The sequence below is a fragment of the Bactrocera tryoni genome, chromosome 2 (genome assembly GCF_016617805.1).
Source record: "Bactrocera tryoni isolate S06 chromosome 2, CSIRO_BtryS06_freeze2, whole genome shotgun sequence".
Taxonomy (NCBI): domain Eukaryota; kingdom Metazoa; phylum Arthropoda; class Insecta; order Diptera; family Tephritidae; genus Bactrocera; species Bactrocera tryoni.
In genome coordinates, this window is record NC_052500.1 from 62703260 (window position 1) to 62723806 (window position 20547).

General features: G+C 33.3%; 1 protein-coding gene across 2 annotated transcripts in view; it reads right to left on the reverse strand.

Annotated features, from left to right (window-relative positions):
- Positions 1-70: 70 nt before the first annotated feature.
- LOC120768909 overlaps positions 71-20547 on the reverse strand; it is a 28931-nt gene continuing 8454 nt past the window's right edge. The window contains exons 2-3 of one of the 2 annotated variants that reach the window (XM_040095674.1): positions 8894-9921; positions 71-3117 (exon numbers count right to left, since the gene is read on the reverse strand). In XM_040095674.1, the coding sequence (XP_039951608.1) occupies positions 97-2082 (1986 nt within the window). In that variant the 5' untranslated portion in view covers positions 2083-3117; positions 8894-9921 and the 3' untranslated portion in view covers positions 71-96. Of the gene's footprint in view, positions 3121-8893; positions 9922-20547 lie in introns of both variants that reach the window. The other variant, XM_040095676.1, reaches the window with a different exon arrangement.

A 20547-nucleotide genomic window follows, 5' to 3' on the forward strand; every position in this document is an offset into this window, starting at 1 on the left:
TAAGAAGATTATTTCATAGCTTAGCCCACACTTCATCTATTACAATTATTTTTTGGATATTTTTATTGACACCACCCTAAATAATACTGACTACTATTATACTGACTTACCGTTGTCATGCAATCCGTACGTTTTCTTCAGGCCCGCCTCCTCCTCATCATCGTCGTCATCATCCAATTCCACCACATTCAAATTCTCCTGATCGAAGACTTGCTCGTCCGATTGATCAGCGGGGAATATGAATTCCGCCTGCTCATTCGATGCGCGCGATGAAACGACCTGATAGGTTGGCGGTGTCAAATCGGCACCAGCCGTGCCGCCGGAAGCGACGGGTATGCCGGCACTAGCATAACCGCCAAGCGTACCGAAACCACCATTCGGACCGGCAGCCGGTTGATGAGCCTGATGACCATGCTGATGCTCATACTGTTGCTGCTGTTGCTGCTGCTGCTGTAATAGCAACTGTTGTTGTTGCAATAGCTTTTGTTGCTGCAATTGCGTAGCGGATTTCGGCTTGGCTGCGGCCACCAAATTATTGCCGCTTGGAAGTAATATGGATGTGCATAAGATGAAGGCATAGAAGAGTAACTGCATTTGCATGGCCACAAATGTTTTGCTTGTGCCGCCTGCTGTTGGTTTTGTTGTGGCGCTGGCATGCGCGTTTGCTGCGCAATTGGACTTGCCACGCTTCGTTGCACTTCTTGCGGTCATTAAGCCGGCGCGTTCGGTGAGCGCCAACGCGTTGCGGTCAAGCGTCATAACTGTATTTTGTGCGTTTATTTTGTTATTGTTTTTCGCTTTAGCCACTTGCTCGGACTCGGACTCAGACTCAAGCGCGTCTACGGAGATTTTATCCTCCTCCACCTCCTCGTTAACGTCACCAATTTCCGGCAATTGCAACAACTCAGCACCGCTGCCAGCATCTTCGGTAGACTCGCTAACCAACTCAATGGTCTGATTGGTAATGATTTGGAGATTTTTATTATTTTTAGCGCTGTTGGTGTTTGGTGTGTTGGTGGTGTTGTTGGTGTTTACTTTATTATTAGTGTTTGCCAACGCATTGCTATTCACTTCACATTTGTATTCATTCACTAAACTGGCAACTCTATTTACATTAACAACGATTAACGATAACAACACCGATAACAAGTATAGCAAGGGATCACTTTGATCGTAGCCGGCGCTAGCACGATTGTGCGCAACCTTTTCCAAATATCTGGCCAGCCACATCAGCGCGCGACACACGCTGGCCGTTAGACCATTACCACAGACAGCGTTATGCATATTGGCAGCCCTTAGGCGTCCGCGTCGCCGTCGACTATTGAAATCTATCGTCTTTTCGGTGTTATGGTGTTGGTGTTGGCGTTGTTGCTTGACCGACGGCTCGCCCGTAGGCGCGGCTATTTCGCACATTGCTGCACTTTGTGTGCTTTGATTTGTTGTTGTTGTTATTATTGTTGTTGTATTTAATTTTGTTGCCTTCGCTTTGGCGTTGGCAATTTTTGCACGCTTCTCAGCACTTTGCACCGCGGCAACACTTTGGTGGCGCGCACGTTTCGTCTTCAAACGCGCCAGCGTTGTATGTTGCGGCAACATGTTGCTAAGCACTTTATTGCCAATGCTATTTGCCACATGGAGCGTTTCTGTTTGTTGTTTTGATTTATTTAATACTTTTTCTAATGCCACATTGGCTTCGGTGTGCTCAACCAATGTTGCTACGTTTCTGTTTGTGGTGTGTGTAATGTTGCTGGCCACATGTGTCTGTTGGCGTGCGGCCGCATTTAGCATGCATTTATCTGTTATCCCAACATTGTGTAGATTAGTAGTATCGCGTAAGCTTTTTTCGCTACTAACTTGCTGTTGGGGTTGTTGTTTTGTTGCGGTAACATGTTGCCAAGCTGTGCGTTGTTCCTGCTTACAAGTGGCGTCGAAAGCGGCGTTTATAAGCCGTGTTTCTGCGTATTGACGCTGAGTGCTGCCTACTTCAGCTACCGCTGTTGCTTGATTTTTTTGCTGCTGCTGCTCGTCCAATGTTTCTAAACATTTTTGTTGCTGCAACATTGATACAACTGCTAGTGGCATGAACTTGTGTGTTTTTGGTTTTTTTTTGTTTGAATTTCACTAAGTTGCTTATTTAATTTTTGAATATTATATATATATTTATATATATTTCTCTTTGAATGCGTATGTATATGTATATATGTATATTATTTATGCTTCTCGCTGATTTTGTGTAATACTTTAATTTTCTTTAAATTCTTTTTATGTTATTTTAATTGATTTTAATTTAATATGTATACTAAGTTGCTGATAAACCGTTATAATCGTTGCTCTTTGAATGTGTGTCTAATGTTATTTTTTGTTTTTTTTTTCAAATTTTTTGGCGTGCTTTTTGTTGCAAATTCTTCCTAAAACAAATAACTTTAGCAGAAATTTTTCAGTTATTACTTCATTTCGAATTTTCTTGTTTTAAATAGCGTTTGAATTCCATTTCTAGCTTTTTCCTATAAGTAGCGGTAATTTGAGTGGTTGCGCAGCCGAAAAGTATGCTGTGATTTTCGAAATTATTGTTAGGTTTTGCATTTAAAGTAGCTTCGGTAAATTTTCAGCAGCAGCAGTTAAATATTTTTTTCAAACCTTAATTGCTTAAATTATTTATTTAATTTTGAAATTTTAGCTTGATTTGCAACTTCCATACACTGTTTTTGCGTGTAAAAAAGTGTTTTATAACGCTCGTTTAATTATTTTGTAGATAAAGCGAAATTTTTCTTAGTCATTTCACTACTTCAAATACTTATTTATTATGAATATATATTTACTTACAGTTTCCTTATTTTTTATTATTAAATTTGCTTCTTAATTTTTTGTTGCTTTTTTAATTTGCTTAATACTTTGTTGCATATAATTTCACTTAATTACTTTTATTCAAATTAATTACTTTTATTTCCTATTTATTTATTATTTCCAGCTTTTTTGTAAACAACGTATTTTTTGCGTCTAGTTTGTTTATTTCTTAACTTCACTTATTTTATATTTTTTTTTATATTTTATTTTCTATACTATACTCCTTCAAGATTATTTTTGGTAAGTTCTGCTCTCCAAAGCGCTGAGGGGCTTCTGCTTGTAAAACAAATATATCAATAAATATCTAGTTTATTATTTAGCACTCATATTACAAGATAATTAAAAATTAGTTCATTTTATGACTTAAAATTGAAAAAATTAAATTAAAAATTTAACTTCACAAAATGTTTATCTTTATTTTACAATTGTTTTATACTTTTTTATTCAAAAAAGTTAATGCGTTTTTTTTCTATTTTTTATATATGTATAATTTTTCGATTCACAAAATTTATATTCTTTGTATTTTTTCAATTGTTCCAAATTTTTTTATTCACAATTGTTATGAATATTCAATTTTTTTGTGCGTTATTTTGTTTTTAATTTTTTTTCAAAAGATTTATATAAATTTTTGGTTTTTCAACTTTTTATTTTATTTTTCAATATTTTTTTTATATTAAGTCTTATTTTCATAATTTCTTATTTTATTGTTCATAGTTTTTTAAATATTTTGTTTTTATTATTTATAATTTTTATATATACATTTTATGCAAATACTGACAAAAAGTTATTTTTTTTCTTTTGTTTTAATTTTTTTTTCAAAAGATTTATATGAGTTTTTGGTTTTTCAATTTTTTATTTTATTTTTCAATATTTTTTTTATATTAACTCTTATTTTCATAATTTCTTATTTTATTGTTCATAGCTTTTTAAATATTTTTTTTTATTATTTATAATTTTATATTTACATTTTATGCAAATACTGACAAAAAGTTATTTTTTTTCTTTTGTTTTAAATTTTTTTTTAAATTCTTTTATTCACAAAATTTATATTTTTTTTGTATTTTTTCAATTGTTTTATACTTTTTTATTATTAAAACGCATGTTCTTTATTTTGTTTTTAATTTTTATTTAATTTTTGTTTTTAATTTTTTTATTTTTATTTTTATTTTCATTTTTTTATTTTATTTTTAATATTTTTTTATATTATTTTAATTTTTTATTTTAATTTTTATATTTTTTTTAATTTTTTATTTCTTTATAGTTTTTTTTATATAGACTTCATGCAATATGTATTTATATATGTATTATTTTATTCACAAAATCTCAGAATTTCGGTTTGTTTTTCAATTGTTTCATTCAAAGAATGCTACAGAGTTTTGTATTTCTTTTAAAGTCTTTGTGTATTTTTTATGCTTTTTCTCTAACAAGGTTTACATATTTTGTTTTATTTTGGTAGTAATATTTCAAAAAACTTTTATTAAAATTTATTTTTTTTTATTATTTTTGTATATTTCTTCTTATTTTTAACTTTTTATTTTATTTTTCAAATTTTTTTTTTATTTTTTTTTTTTTAATTTTTTAAAATTTCTTTTATTTATTATTTATGCAAAAACTTATTGCAGCTTGTTAGTGTTACAAAAAAAAAAGAAGGATTTTGCAACATTTCATTGGCTTTGCACTAATCCTTTAGTAGCAAACTTTTGTAACCAACTCGTTCAACAGACCTACTTTATTTCTGATTATTTTTTTACACGAAATTAAAAACGCAAACGAAAACAATATAATAAACAAAAATATTTGTCAGATTTCATTGTGCCTCCGTGTTAGTGGTTTCGTTTTCAACAGCCATTGTGAAAAAAGCACCCGGAAATTGTAATGATATTCTGGAGGCGATGACTTTGAAAGCGAAAAAATATATATTGAGGATTTTGCGTTTTATTTTAAATTTTCGGGTACTTTTTACAAAAAAGTTTCTAACCAAAACTTTTAGCACACTATATCAAATGATAGTTTTAGCAAATACTTTTTATTAAAATTTAGTTTTTATTTAAAGGCTTAATTTTGTTAATGTTTTAGCCTTTGTCAAACTTATTTTCAGTGCAAGTTATTATTTATTTTTATTCATTTTATCATTTATATTTGTAATATTTAATCTTATTACTTTTATTTAAAATTTAACACTTTTAAATATTTTATGAGCTTTTATTCTCTTTTTCATTTTCTTCTCTTTGCTTCCAAAAATAAATGTTATAATTAAAAAGCAACCCTTTCTTGGCTAAGTTCGGTTGAAAAACAACATTTTATACTCTCCCAACCTGCGAGTATCAAAACCAGGCAAATACTTTAAGCTGTTGCCAAAACTTCATGTTAAAAAATATTTCAAAAAAATTTTTTTTTCGACGAAATTATGCATGAATTACCCTTACATTTGGTGTCTTATTAGCTTATGCCGGAAGTTCAAAGTGTTTAATATAATTTACTTCGCGTCAATGAAATTTATATTAAATCTTTCTCAAATTTGAAATAAACCCAACGGTAGCAGCTGAATTTAATATTTAATGAAAAAAATTAACCAGAATTCCTTACATGAGATTTGGACAAAGTTCGAGATCAGTCGGGCCTCATTATACGTATGTATATAAAGTATATTGGAACAGAAAAAGGTATGGGCTGATTGTATTAACTTTTGTCACTGCTCAAATATACCCGAGCATGTATTTTCAAGTAATTTCAATATACAACATAAAAACCGACCGACATATTCGGCATAAAGTTTGCTAGAAAAATAAAAATCATTATATGAGATATATGGAAATTGGTAAACGAATTACCTAATTCAACTGTTTTCGGTCTAAAACTATAATATGGTATATGCAATATATTCCAGTATGTTCTCAAAGCTTTTGTTACGATATCTTCTTTATTGAACAAAAAGACAAACAGAAATTACCCGGGTACATGATATTTCAAAAAAAGGTATTTTTCTCAGTTGGTAGGACTGTCCTTAATTACTAAGCTAAATACGAGCGCGAACTGTCAACCAGTTCTTTTACAGCAGCTTTTCAGTAGTGCGTTTTTTACAATGGGTAAAAATATCGAAGAAGGAATTGGTCTCAAATTTCTATTTCTAAACAACTTTCGCTGAAGAAGCTTAAGGTAGTAGTCTGGTAACTTATGCCTATTTTCATGACTTCTTTGGAGCGTAGTTTTTCATAGGAAAATAAAAATGAATTATCTTGAATATTTAGAGTGTTTTTATTTACATATTGAAAATATAAAAAAAAATTATTTGAAAAAATGTAATACTTTATTACTATTATTATTGTCACTCGAAGTTGGAACCACAAAAAAAATGCACGTAGGTGGCCCAGGTGATTTTGGCTCTTGATGTTATCTGAAATCGAATATTCTTGTTTATTCTAAATCTATAGACATGTCATTCTAGTCGGAACTATTGAAGTTCAATTTCAAGGGTAAATAACAAAATTGCGCACTTTGAAAAAAAAAAGTAATTTTATTTTAGCAAAGAAAGGGTTGTAAAAAAAAAAGGTAGCGGTGAAAAAAATTCTCGTTAGTACCGACGAGAACTACAAGTGTGTAGAATAGTCAGCTAAAATTTGAAAGCGATCGGTTCAATAGAAAAAAGTTAGGACGCGGGCCGACCAGAAAAACAATGTTTTGAGAAAAACGCGTTTAAAGTTCAACAACTCCGAGAGAGAGGACTCCGAGGCGCTCTAGGAAACCCATTACAACTCCCGAAATATTTATAATTTCTGTCAGTATATTCTAAAGACATTGTACTTTCAAATTAAGCAAAAAAAATTTCGATTTTTTGTACACAAGTTACCAGAGTACTACCTAAAGGTAATTTTTATGAAAAAAGTGTATTATATCTGGTGGTGAATACTTTGAAGACGATAAAATAAAAATTGTTTATCATTTTATTTACATTTTTCGGGTACTTTTGTTACTTTTTGATTACCGATTTAAGAGCGATTAATTGATTCAAGTATATTTTCATGTTTATATATATAATTTCATTTAAATGTTGACCGCGGCTGCGTCTTAGGTGGTCCATTCGGAAAGTCCAATTTTGGGCAACTTTTTCGAGCATTTCGGCCGGAATAGCCCGAATTTCTTCGGAAATGTTGTCTTCCAAAACTGGAATAGTTGCTGGCTTATTTCGTCCAACAGCATCTTTGAAAAAATACGGTCCAATGATTCCACCAGCGTACAAACCACACCAAACAGTGCATTTTTCGGGATGCATGGGCAGTTGGCCACCAAGATCATGCGATTTAACGCCTTTAGACTATTTTTTGTGGGGCTACGTCAAGTCTAAAGTCTACAGAAATAAGCCAGCAACTATTCCAGCTTTGGAAGACAACATTTCCGAAGAAATTCGGGCTATTCCGGCCGAAATGCTCGAAAAAGTTGCCCAAAATTGGACTTTCCGAATGGACCACCTAAGACGCAGCCGCGGTCAACATTTAAATGAAATTATCTTCAAAAAGTAAATGTCATGAACAATCTAACGTTCAAATCAAAACCGATAATTTGCAAATTCTCGTTAAAAGTGTATCAAATGCAAAATCTGTCATGATAAAGGATGTAGTTTTTAATAAAAAATTAAGATTTCGACTCTTCTATTTTGGTTAAAAAAATTAAACATCATTTAATTAAATTTTTTATTTTTACTGCATATAATTTCACTCAAGTTACATAAATATTTTTCAAAGGAAAAAATTTTAAACTAAGTTTATGATAATTCAAAATGGTTTTGTATATTTTTCAATTATATGAATTTAATTTTAATATTTTTTTTTTTTTAGTTTTTATTTTAATATGAATTTGTTTTAAATTTTTCCGTATATTTAAAATAAATGATTCGAGCTTTAGTTTTTTTATACTTTTTAACAAAAATAAAGTCTTCTTCATGCTTTTTTTTCTCAATATTTATATTTTAATATTAAAATATGATTTTTTTTTTTTAATTTAGAATAAATATTTATTTAAAAGAATAAAAACTGAACTTAATACAATTATAATTAAAAGAATTAAACCACATTTAATTGCTATTTTTAACTAATTATTATAAAAAAAGTGTATTTGTTTATTTTTAAAATATATTAAATACATTTTAAATATAATACATATTTATTTAGTTTTTTAGAATTTTTATTTATTTTTAAGTACGTTTTAGCTTTTAATTTTTTTATTGTTTTCCATTTTGGTTATAATTATGCTTAGAAGCAATTAAATTTTTTTCTCTCAAATAATAATATTTTATCGTATTTATTCTTAAGTTATATTAAATACATTTAAAATAAATATTTATTTTAGTTTGTTAGAATTTTTATTTATTTTTAGATATGTTATTTTAGCTTCTAATTTTTTATTGTTTTCCATTTTGGTTATAATTATGTTTAATAGCAATTAAACTTTCTTCTCTGAAATAATAATATTTTATCGTATGGTATTAAAGTTTGAAAGATTCTTGCGGATTTTTTATCTTTATATTATGTTTTTATATTATGTATTATGTGTTGCTTTATGAACTTTAGTTAACCACTGACTGCTTTCTTTTTGGAATTTCAACTATTTTCGACGGAAAAAAAATTTTATTACCGAAACAAAAGCAGCTTATTTCAGTAGTAGCCTGAATGTATACTAGAAAACTTTTGTTCTGCTCATTGCTTTAAAATTAATATACTTTCAGGCGTCTATATTTAATAAATTTTTCTACAACAAGCGTTAATTATACAACATTTTAACAAAATCCTCATTGTTAACATTTATAACACACAAACTTATGCATAACATTGTTGCATATATTTGGGCGCTGTGCACCTTGTATTTGAATACTTTTTTTCACTAAATACTTGTAGCCACTAAAACATGTTACGTCTTGTAGCCAAAGTCAGCATAGCGTAGCTAAGTGTTTTCTTACAAGACTACTAATGCACAACGACACTTACGCGCAGACTAAGCAGCAGTATTTCTGCAGCCCATCTACAAAGTATGCTGCATAATTTGCAGCTATTTTTACCTTATTTTCTCGTTGCGTGGCGTTTACACGCGTAGACAGCGCACGGCGTACACTGGCCACCCGCCGCGTTTAATGTCGCGGTGCTGCACTGTCAGCGTGCAGACACACACACACACACGCACGCCACATACACATACACACTGAGCAGCAGCTCAGTAGAAAAAATTTCACTTCACTTTTGCCACATTTTCTTTGCACAATTTTACTTGGACTTTTCGCCTTTTTGGTTACAAAATTTTCTGGCTTACGCCTCAGCCTTTAGCACACTTTTAGGCGTTATGCAAAAGCACACATACACACGCGCATACAGCACACACTGTTACTGCTTTGTTTTATTTATAGTTGCAGCACTTTGCACAATTTGTTTGCGTTTTCTTCCACAAGAAATTCACTTTAAAAGCATTTTCTACTTGCAGAAAATCTTTTTTTTTTATATTTCTGCAAATTATTTTTTCCTTTGCTGGTTTTTGTTTGGTTTGCACTATTTATTATACTTGCAACATTTTTTTCACCAGCACGCTGCTGTGCGCGGCTTGCCCGTTTAGACGTTCCACACTGTTCGCGTACTCATATTGTAGTGTCGCGGCGTTCGGCGCTCAGCACTGTCGTTGGCTGCTGCTGCTGGCGTGTGCAATGTTCGTTTATTATAGCATAGTTTACGGCGCAGCTGATGCGGCGCATGCAGGTGTGTACTCTCTCACGCAGTTATTCTGCTATATGGCGTTTGGCGCGTCTGCGTCGGGTGGGAGGCTCGGCATCACTTCGTTGTTTGTTTGTTTATTTTTTTGTTACAGCTGTTGTTTTTGTTGTTTTGTTCGTACCGGCCGTAGCTTTTTATGGGAGCTTTTCACTGGAAGGCATGGCAGCTCTGCTCTCGGCTGGTTGAGTGATATCGACGGTTTATTCGTTGCATAGTGTTTCGTACTCAATATGGTGCTCACGAAGCTGGGGAAGTGACTGAGTGCATTGGTGACAACTCAGTTGTTTGGGTAAATGGTTAGATTTCAAGTATCCTCAAAATAAGTTAACTGAAATTAAATAAAAGAGTATTGTACATATATATGAAAAAGAAATATTTCATTTTAATATTGAAAAAAATAAATTTAATTTGTATTGCAAATTAATTTTAATACTTAATTCTAGCTCTAACCGTGGTTTGGTCACATGGGTAATTTTTGGTTTTCTGAGAATTTTTTATTTTAACAACTTTTATGAGAAGCGTGGCTGCTATGAATCGAACACACAACTCACTGGGTGCTGTGTAACAGCCATAGGTCTTGTAGTAAGTAGCTTATTTAGACTACGCCTTCTTTAGGGTTACGAATCGTTCATTTATTATCTCAGTTCTACCATAGTTGCTAAAGGCATTTATCCTGAACTTAGTTGAGTATACCTAATATATACTGAAACAGAAATGTAGCATATTCTTCATGGGTCCGCAGTAGCTTAGAAAAGTGCAACAGGCCTTCTTTTTAATAAAATTTCATTTACTCTTCTTAAAAGTTTTACTAAAGAAGTAAAGTATAGAATAATACGAAACTCTGTGTTCTTCTCAGTAGAAGTTAGATAGAAATTAATTGAGGTTTTGCACTGCGAACTATGGTCTAATGTGCCCTCTCCTACATCACATATGATCACAAAGGTCCAGTACTCTGAACAATTCCAGGAGCTTGCTGGGTGCGATGGAGATAATATGATCTCTCTCCGCTTAGATGGAACCAAAGGCCTCGAGTCTGCTTCTACAAATTTTTGGGTAACCTCTCCTACATCACATATGATCACAAAGGTCCAGTACTCTGAAAAATTCCAGGAGCTTGCTGGGTGCGATGGAGATAATGTGATCTCTGTCCGCTTAGATGGAACCAAAGGCCTCGAGTTTGTTTCTACAAATTTTTGGGCAATCTAGAATCAGGTGTTCTGAAATTTCCGGTTCCTTGTCGCGAAACCGGCAGTTTACACAAGAGGTTAGAACGGGAGTTCGTCGATCAGCTCATTGCCGGCTACCGCTTTATGCCCGGTACCAAGATCAGGTGTACACGGCTGTATAACTGATAGGCGGTTCAGTCTTCCTATACACTCCTATACTAATTGCGACTTGACTTCACAAGCTGAGATCGCTTTTAGTGCTGCTTGACTATCGCTGAGTATAACAATGCGCCAGTTGCGAAAGTGGAGTTGGAGATTAACTTCTGCACCCTGACCTATGTATAGCAAAGACTCGTACTTGAAAGATGCCCAGAAAATATGGTAAGGTTAGCTTACTATGCAGTCCCACAGTGCCCGCTCTAATGCCTTCCGCTGTTTTCGAGCCGTCAGGATATCACTGAATAATGCTGCCCCTCAGTAGAAGGAGGAGTGTGAATACACTCCACCCCCTTACTGCCGAGGTTAACTTTAAACTTTTTTGGGAAGTTTATCCCCTTCGTAACGTTGCCTCTTGGAAGAAGCGTCAGTGGTATGTCCACCACTAATGGCTTCATTTGTTGAGGCGAAATTACTCTGCCTTTACCATATTCCTCTGCTGTCGTGAGCAGCATGACATGCTTCGCTGCTTGCTCAATCACTAGATGGAGCGATGTGACCTCCAGCATGACTTCAAGTGCTGCGGTTGAGCAAGTGCAGACGCAAGAGAGTTTTCGTAGCTTCATTAGTTGAAGACTAACCAAATACTGCGTTGCTTTCAATACCTAACCAACCGCTCCATAAGTCACAATAGGCCTTACAATCATGGTATACAGCCACTTGATGATACCTGTCTTGCAGCCCCATATCATCATCTAAATATCATGAGTGGCTTTGGACAGTATTAATTCCACATGTCTATTTCACTGTAATTTTGATATTTTCCATCCCTCTTAGCATGAAGAAAGTAAGACTTATAGGCCTGAACGATCTGGCCAGTAAGTAGACCTTCCTTCCTACCTTGAAGATTCTGAGAACCACAAGGTTTTCTTTGCTCTTCCCTGTAGAAAAACTTAGAGAATCATATATGATTAATTGCATGATACTTAACTAACTGTTCGGTCAAACCGATCGTAATATATCGGCACTTTAGTATAATGTACACTACTCAGATTTCACGGTGTTACCAACCGTTGAAACTAAAACTGATTCTACTAATAATTGAGTCATTGTTACGAGCTTAGATATAACATCAAATATTATAATAAAGTGCTGAAAACTTTTCAGATAGCTTTAGAGCAGATGATCTCTTCTTTTCTCAGATAAAGCTGAGATATTTACAAATAAAAATGTGTAGCACAAGGCACTCAGTGAAGGTTGTGAAGCTATCAAAAGCTTGTCTCAAGCGAGTCGCCTATCCACCTCAGTTAATAACAATGACACCAAACAAGTTCAACAATCAGTAATTTAAAGTCGCCGTAGTGACATCGGACAGATAGAAGATCTCAACATCTCTTAAAGATCGACTCAACAAATTTTGCTTAATGTTTTGGGTATACGAGGGCTGCTATATATATTCTGGCCTAGGGCAATACTAAGTGTTGCCAGGCGCAATCTGACATTTTCATTGGAAAGTTTGACATTTTTAGCATAACATCACTCAGAACGTTTTGTCATTTAATCGTGAATTGTTTTATTTACAGGGAATTAAAACATTCATCTCGGCCAAAAAATGGAATTAACTCGTGAACATTTTCGTGCGATCATTTTTCACAACTTTCGACGTGGATTATCACAACAAGCGTGCATCAATGAACTAAAATCTTTGTATGGCTATGAAGCACCATCCTATGGCACTGTGAAAAACTGGTACAACGAATTCAATCGTGGCCGACGCTCGCTCAAAGACGAATTCCGTGAAGGTCGTCCAAAAACAGCCGTTGTGCCAGAAAGCATCGATGCCGTACGTGAACTGATATTGCAAGAGCGTCATGTAACATACCTTCAGATAGAGGCATGCCTATGCTTTTCTCCCACCAGCATACATTCGATATTTCATGAACACCTGGCCGTAAAAAAGGCTTGTTCTCGTGGGATCCCGCACAACTTGGCAATCGCTCAAAAAAGGCTCGTGTGGATTGGTGTAAAGGAATGCTGAAAAAATACGATCGCGGTGCTTCAAACCACGTTCATAAGATCGTCACAGGTGACGAATCATGGATCTATGCATGATGCATGAGCTCGAAACAAAACAGCAATCGATCAAAAAAAAAAAGATTTTCGTTGATAAATATGCCTATTTACACTATTAGGCCAGAAATATAAGTATATAGCAACCTACGTAAAGCGTGTCATTGCTAGACTCGTACAAAATGACCTGACGTTTATGCGAAAATGAAAAAATACAAACCTCTCAGCCAAGGCTTATAATAAGTGTATAGAAAATAAGATTGATTTTAAAATAAATATTGATTTTATTAAAAAACGTGAAAATTTAGTGATTTTGTAAGTCCCTCTTTGAAACCAAAAAACCCATCAGTAGCTGTATTATACTAAAACTATATCTTCGAGTGCTAAATAGTTTTAAATCCAAGCAAAAGCTGGTTTATTGAACAAATAACTCCTGTACGAGAAGACTATGAGGTTAAGGGTATCTAGAATAGATGAAAAACTATCACAAAGCTTGTAGTCCACCAAATAAAATTTTAGTTGAATCCCTAAGCTACTTAACAAAATTTTTTTAAACTTTAATCAAACCGCAATGCCTCTAATGCAAGTTTTAGCCTTCTAAAATACATGTGATTTTGTTTTGGATAATGTTGATAACACTAACCTAGATCTAATTATTAATTTTGAAAAGATAATGCTTAATTTTTATTATCAAAATTTTAACGAAGCTTTCGGAAGTTTCAGTATTACCCATTATAATTACCAATTGTTAAAGAAAGTTCCCCTACATTTTGTATTTTACAACAAATACTCTCAATTTCAATTTTACGCTCTATTTTACTCTTCCTCATCAGTATATGAGCAACATCCTAATTTGTACTAATTCTTTGTCACTCCTATTCAACGCTTTGCTCAGCTGTTTCACGTTCAAAGCTTTCCAACAAACTTCGATTGAAGGAAAAAAATATATTTTTACTTTAACATATGTATATCTGTTTGTAGATATGTGTGCACATCTCAAAATATGTGCATAACTGTGTATTTCCACCCACAACATCTCCACCCATCCACAAGTAGTACTAGTTAATGTAACTCAACCCTTCAGAAAAGCTTTTTGGTTCATTTCCACTTCATTCCTCACTGTCTTAACCACTAAGAATGTGCGTGGCGTTGCTTTCTGACCTATGTCTGTGAGTGTTATTGGTGGTTTCTTGCAATAACTGCAGCACTTTCGCTTCATTTATGCAAATACCACTCAAGTTCGTAATATCGTTCTTAATATCGCAAAGGAGAGTCTTTTCCGTAGTATTTCATGTCTGTGTGCTTCGGTTAACATTTGTGGACTTTTTTTGAAATATTTCTTTCGCGAATAGTCATTGCCAGAGAGTGGTATTGTTAGTTATACGAGTATACGTACTATATGGTGAATTGTGGTTGCGAATCACATGTGATTTTAAATCATAGATACTCGTATATAACAATATCACGTGATGAAGAACATGTGACATTTATTTGCTTTTTATGAATTGATTTACCATATATGTACATATATCTAATGATTAAAAACATGGGTCATGTGTTATGTGAACTTTTACTGAAGACAAAGGCAGAGTTTTTTAAGAAAAATTTACAGTCCTTGCAATCTGACTCTTTTAAATCCTTCAGAAAAAAATTGTATGATAAATTTATAATTAAAGTATTATTCCTACTTCTTTGGTAATTTTTTACTACTCAGCCACTCTTTTGTGAATATATATGTATGTATAAGACCAATAAAATGATATATTTTACAAATATTTGATTTTTGATTTGATGTGATATCATATGGTGATACTGAAGTTATTGAAATCTTTATACTCTCGCAACAAAGTTGCTAAGGAGAGTATTATAGTTTTGTTCACATAACGATTGTTTGTAAGTCCTAAAACTAAAAGAGTCAGATATAGGGTTATAGATATATACCAAAGTGATCAGGGTGACGAGTAGAGTTGAAATCCGGATATCTGTCTGTCCGTCCGTGCAAGCTGTAACTTAAGTAAAATTTGAGGTATCGTGATGAAACTCGGTACACGTATTTATTAGCTCCATAAGAAGGTTAAGTTCGAAGATGGGCAAAATCGGCCCACTGCCACGGCGAAAACCGAAAACCTATACACGGTCATAACTACGCCATAAATAAAGATATTAAAGTGAAATTTGGCACAAACGATCGCATTAGGGAGGGGCATATTTGGACGTAATTTTATTAAAGTGAAATTTGGCACAAAGGATCGCATTAGGGAAAAGTGGGCGTGGCCCCGCCGCCTACTAAGTTTCTTGTACATATCTCAAAAACTACTATAGCTATGTCAACCAAACTCTACAGAGTCGTTTTTTTCAGGCATTTCCATATACTGTTTAAAAATGGAAGAAATCGGATAATAACCACGCCCACCTCCCATACAAAGGTTATGTTGAAAATCACTAAAAGTGCGTTAACCGACTAACAAAAAACGTCGGAAACACTAAATTTTACGGAAGAAATGGCAGAAGGAAGCTGCACCCAAGTTTTTTTTTTTGAAATTGAAAATGGGCGTGTCATCGCCCACTTATGGACCAAAAACCATATCTCAGGAACTACTAGACCGATTTCAATCAAATTCGGTATATAATATTTTCTTAACACCCTGATGACATGTACGAAATATGGGTGAAATCGGTTCACAACCACGTCTTCTTCCAATATAACGCTATTTTGAATTCCATCTGATGCTCTCTGTATAATACTTGTATGTACTTTAGGAAATGAAAATACAATTCAAAACTCAAAGTACATAAATTGATCTAATCTAATTAATTTCACAGCAAAATAAAAAAATATGTAAATGACGTATAATGAAATCTCGATTATCACTTTATCATGCGAGAGTATAAAATGTTCGGTGACACCCGAACTTAGCCCTTCCTTACTTATTAAGAATCAAAAAGAAACTCAAAACATAGTAAAGTGTTGAATGATTCAAGCGAATGTAGTAAGAATTGTTAGTTAAACCTATGTCGAAATGGAACTTTTAGTGCAGATTTTTCGGAAGTAAAGGTTAATGCAGATTTTAATAAACCTAAAAGTTTAAACCAATGCATATGGCTTAATGTGTTAATAACAATTGGCTATATGGGCTCTTGAAGATCCGACGTTTTCGTGACAAATTTTTTTCAGCGATGAGACCCATTTCTGGTTCTATGGGTATGTACACAAGCAAAATTGCGGCAATTGGGGCGAAGAGCAACCTGAAGAGATTCAAGAGCTGCTATCGCATCCAGAAAACAACAAAGGCTTGATTTGGTTTGTGGACCAGTGGAATCATTGGACCATATTTCTTTAAAAATGATGGCGATAAGAACGTAACCGTCAAAGGCGACCGTTATCGCCCCCCGTTCCCACGACAGTCGGGTCTACGTAACCGGAACGGACCCGGATTTTTATCCAGCCAAGAACTGTCAATTCGGCAGAACTCTGCCGCTACAACAACAACAACACCGTTATCGCCCCATGATAGCAGACCATTTGATGACTGAAATTGAAGTTTGTGACCTCGACGACATTTGGTTTCAACAAGAAGGCTCCACTAAACACACATTGCATTAATCTATGGATTTATGGGAGAACACTTCGGTGAGCAGATAATTTCACGTTTTGGGTCGGTCGATTGGCCACCAAGATCGTGTGATAGCACACCTTTAGACTTTTTTCTGTGGGTATATGTAAAGTCTAAGGTCTATGCGTACAATACCGCTTCGATTCAGGCTTTATAGAGAAACATCACGCTTGTCATTCGCCAGTTACCAATCGACATGCTCGAACGAATCATCGAAAATTAAACTCTACGGATGCGCCATCAGCGACGTTGCCGAGGCCAAGAGATAATCTTCAAAAAGTAAAGGCGAAAGCATGTTTTTCGAAAGATTATAAGCATTCACCATTAAATTTGAAATTTTTGAGTTTTTTCTTTAAAAATGTAAGGTGTTTTTTATATTGTGAAAGGGGGGCCCTATACAGTATAGTATGTACTTGTATATAAACGTCATTAACGATTAACGTGACGAGCTGAATCGATTTAGCCGTCGGCCGGGCAACCTGTCTGTACATATAGAAACTAGTTTTTGGAAAATCGATCTGAAATTTTGCACACGCCCTTTTCTCCCCAAGGTACTGCTTCGTCATTAGAATCACTGATAACGAAACATTATATCATGTAGCTGCCACTCAAACTGACTTATCAAAATCCAGCTCTTATACGAAAAACTTTTTTATTTAGCAAGATATTTTCACGAAATTTTCCATGAGTTATTACCTAAAATAACACTACAATCCCCGCAGAAATTATTGAGAATGGCCGCCACTATAGCATGTAACTGCCATACAAACTGAACGATCAAACTCAAGATAAAGATCAGTGTACTATACTTTTTTATGCTATAAAAGTTTAACTTGTCTAGGTATTACATATAGCTTCGGTGCAGTCAAAATTAACATGTTTTCTTTTTTTTTCCAAAAATTCTTACATATGACCATTGTTTGGAGATATTACTGCGAAAAAAACTTTTTTTCTGCCTCCATAGTATTAAGTATCAGTAACATATGTATAAATATACACACATATTATTCTGATTTCGTATATATTTTATGCTCATATTCCGCTAAATGTTCAATATATCACTTCTGATTTTTCATTACTCACACCCTTTATTTAACAACATTTTATAACGCCTGTAAATTTGCTGTAAAAAACCACTCCAATGCCATCAAAATTGTTTATATCGTCAAACTAATTTTTCTTTTTATCTACACAAACGTTTATTATCACTTTTAAGTTACAGTTTTTCTCACCTTTCCTATCATCAAATTCCGCTTATCATTCACACACACACCTGAGTTTCCTGCCTGCGAAAAGCAACCAGACCCTGTCAGACACCTTCGGCCCAACGCGGATGTGTTCATGTGTATGTCGCTTTGTAGAATTGTCTATATAATATGTGTTTATGTGTGGGTGTATGCATATGTATTTGTATATATATGCACTTTATTAATATATGTGTGCGTAAACGCCGTGAATTTCCTCAGGATATGCGTGCGCTTGCTACAATCCGGTGCAAACTCGCAGCAGTGCGCCACAAAATTACCCTTTACTTTTGTTGTTTTTAATTTAAATTGTTGTTGTTTTTTTTTTAAATGAATTATTGTTGTTGTTTCTTTTTAATTTAAATTATTGTTGTTTCTTTTTTTAATTTAAATTGTTGTTGTTACTTTTTCAATTTCAAGTAGCTGCCTGAATTCTTTTTCAAAATCGTCCCATTTTCATTTTTGCGCTCTCTCCCACAAAAACAATTAATTCGAATTGCATATTTACTACACCCTCTTCTTTTTCTGCTTCCTCTTCTTCATACCTCTATTTGCTTGTGTGTATTTTTCCATGTGTGCTTCTCTACTTTTCAATACGCATGTCTATATTTGTTTTTATTGCGGCTTTCTACTTAATATAGCTATAGTTGTTGTTGTTAATGGGTATGCTATTTTAGTTGTATTCGTCAGTGGTTAGCTGAGATTGCGTAACTTTGTTGGGGTGGCGAAATTCTAAAGTTTGCTCGCTGTACTCGTACATATGTGCATATGTACGACTGGTTTAAAACGCTCTCTCTGGTGGGGGTTTCGCTCAGCTTGCTACGCCTCTCCAAAATAGCACACGTGTTATGTTTTTTTTGAAAATTGTGTGTTAGTAGTATCCGCTATTTGTGTAATTTTTCAGCGGCGGAAAAGCATCAGCTGTTATACTCTAATATGTATTTACTCTTTCACTAATACATGTGAGTTTGTTTTTATCGTAAATTCCTTGAGTCTGCCTTTTGGTAGCACAGCATTTTGAAAATCAGCAGTGATCTCGAATACAGCTAACATTTCTTAATAATATTGTTATTTGCTTGAGATTGACATATTAGTTTGAATTTAAAATAGATGGCAACTCTTCGAAAAACCTTTTTTTTAATTCCAAAGTGCGGCAACTCATCTCAAAAACCTGGCTGAATGAAATCTTTCTCAAACATGATTATTTTAATGCCAATATTGCAATAATTCATTTATTCAATCAAAGTTGAAAAAAAAACAACCAATCATAGTTAAAAAAATAACAGATTGGCAACATTTCTTAAAATTATCTTCAACTAGAAATCTCGCTAAGTTGTTAGATAAGTCTCGCTTTGTTGGATTAGCCTCAAATTCATTTTAGTAGTCAACGATATGATTGTTTATTGGCTTTGATTTACTTTTATGAATTCCAAACAGGTGGCAACACTTCTCAAATTTTCATATTTCCGACAGAAGGTTTTCACGAAGAATGTTTTAGTGCCAATTTTGCAACAATCCATTTATGAACTCAAGTTACATAAAAAATTAACAGGTGGCAACGCTGCTTAAAATTAACTTCACCGATAAACCTTCTAATATAACGCTACTTTGGCAGATAAGCCTCAATTTTCTCATCAATATGATTATTTGATTCAATTTTATCTACTTTTAGAATTACAAGCAGGTGGCAACTCATTAAAAACATGACGCAGAGAAATTTTTCTCAAGTATATTTGATAAATGGATTATTGCAACTTCCCGCATATGTATTTATCAATTTAATGCTTTATAAAACTATACATCTGGCAACTCTTTTCACACATTTTTTAAATGTTGGATTTCTCATATTGTTTAAGTTGTATAGCACTTATACTGTTTTAATTGGTTTACCACCTAAATACTATTGCATGAAAATATTAAAAAAGTGGCAACATCCTGCAAATATATAAACACTATTAAACATTCCTCAAACTTTTCCCACAGTGATAGAAATCAACTAAGTTTTTTTACTTACTTAAAATTTTCTGAAAATTTGACAACACTCACATTGAGTGGTTACTTTGTTATCAGTTTTTAGCAAACTTAAATTTTTCTAAAAGGTGGCAACCTCTATTATTTTTGGTCAACAGTGGTATATTTCTACCAATCACTACAATTTTTTATTTGCTTAAAATTTTCTGAGAATTTGGCAACACTCACATTGGGAGGTTACTTTGTCATCTTTGTTTTTGTAAACTTGAATTTTTCCAAAAGGTGGCAACCTTAATTTTTCATTTTTTCTTCAATTTTGGACCTCATTTTTTTTACCTTGTCAGTTTTATTATAGTAAAACTTGTGCACTCGTGGCCACGCAAACCTTACCACTCAAAATTTTCAAGTATTGCGCATATTTGACTACACTTTATAGCGATACTTTTTGCGGTATAGAAATTTTTTATTTAAAAATAAGTTAATGGCATGTTATTAATCAAAAATATTAAAAGTTAAAAACGAAAAAGATTCAGTTACAATAATATACAAATCAATTGAAAGATAGTGAGCTTTACAAAATGAACTCGAAATATAAGAGACTGACATGCGATGAAAAAATTATATATTTTAGTTTTTTAATTTAATTTTATTTACACTATAACTGAAATTAATATTCTATTTTATTTTCTTTTAATTGAAACACGAAGTTTAGTTTTTCAATCATCATCGAAGT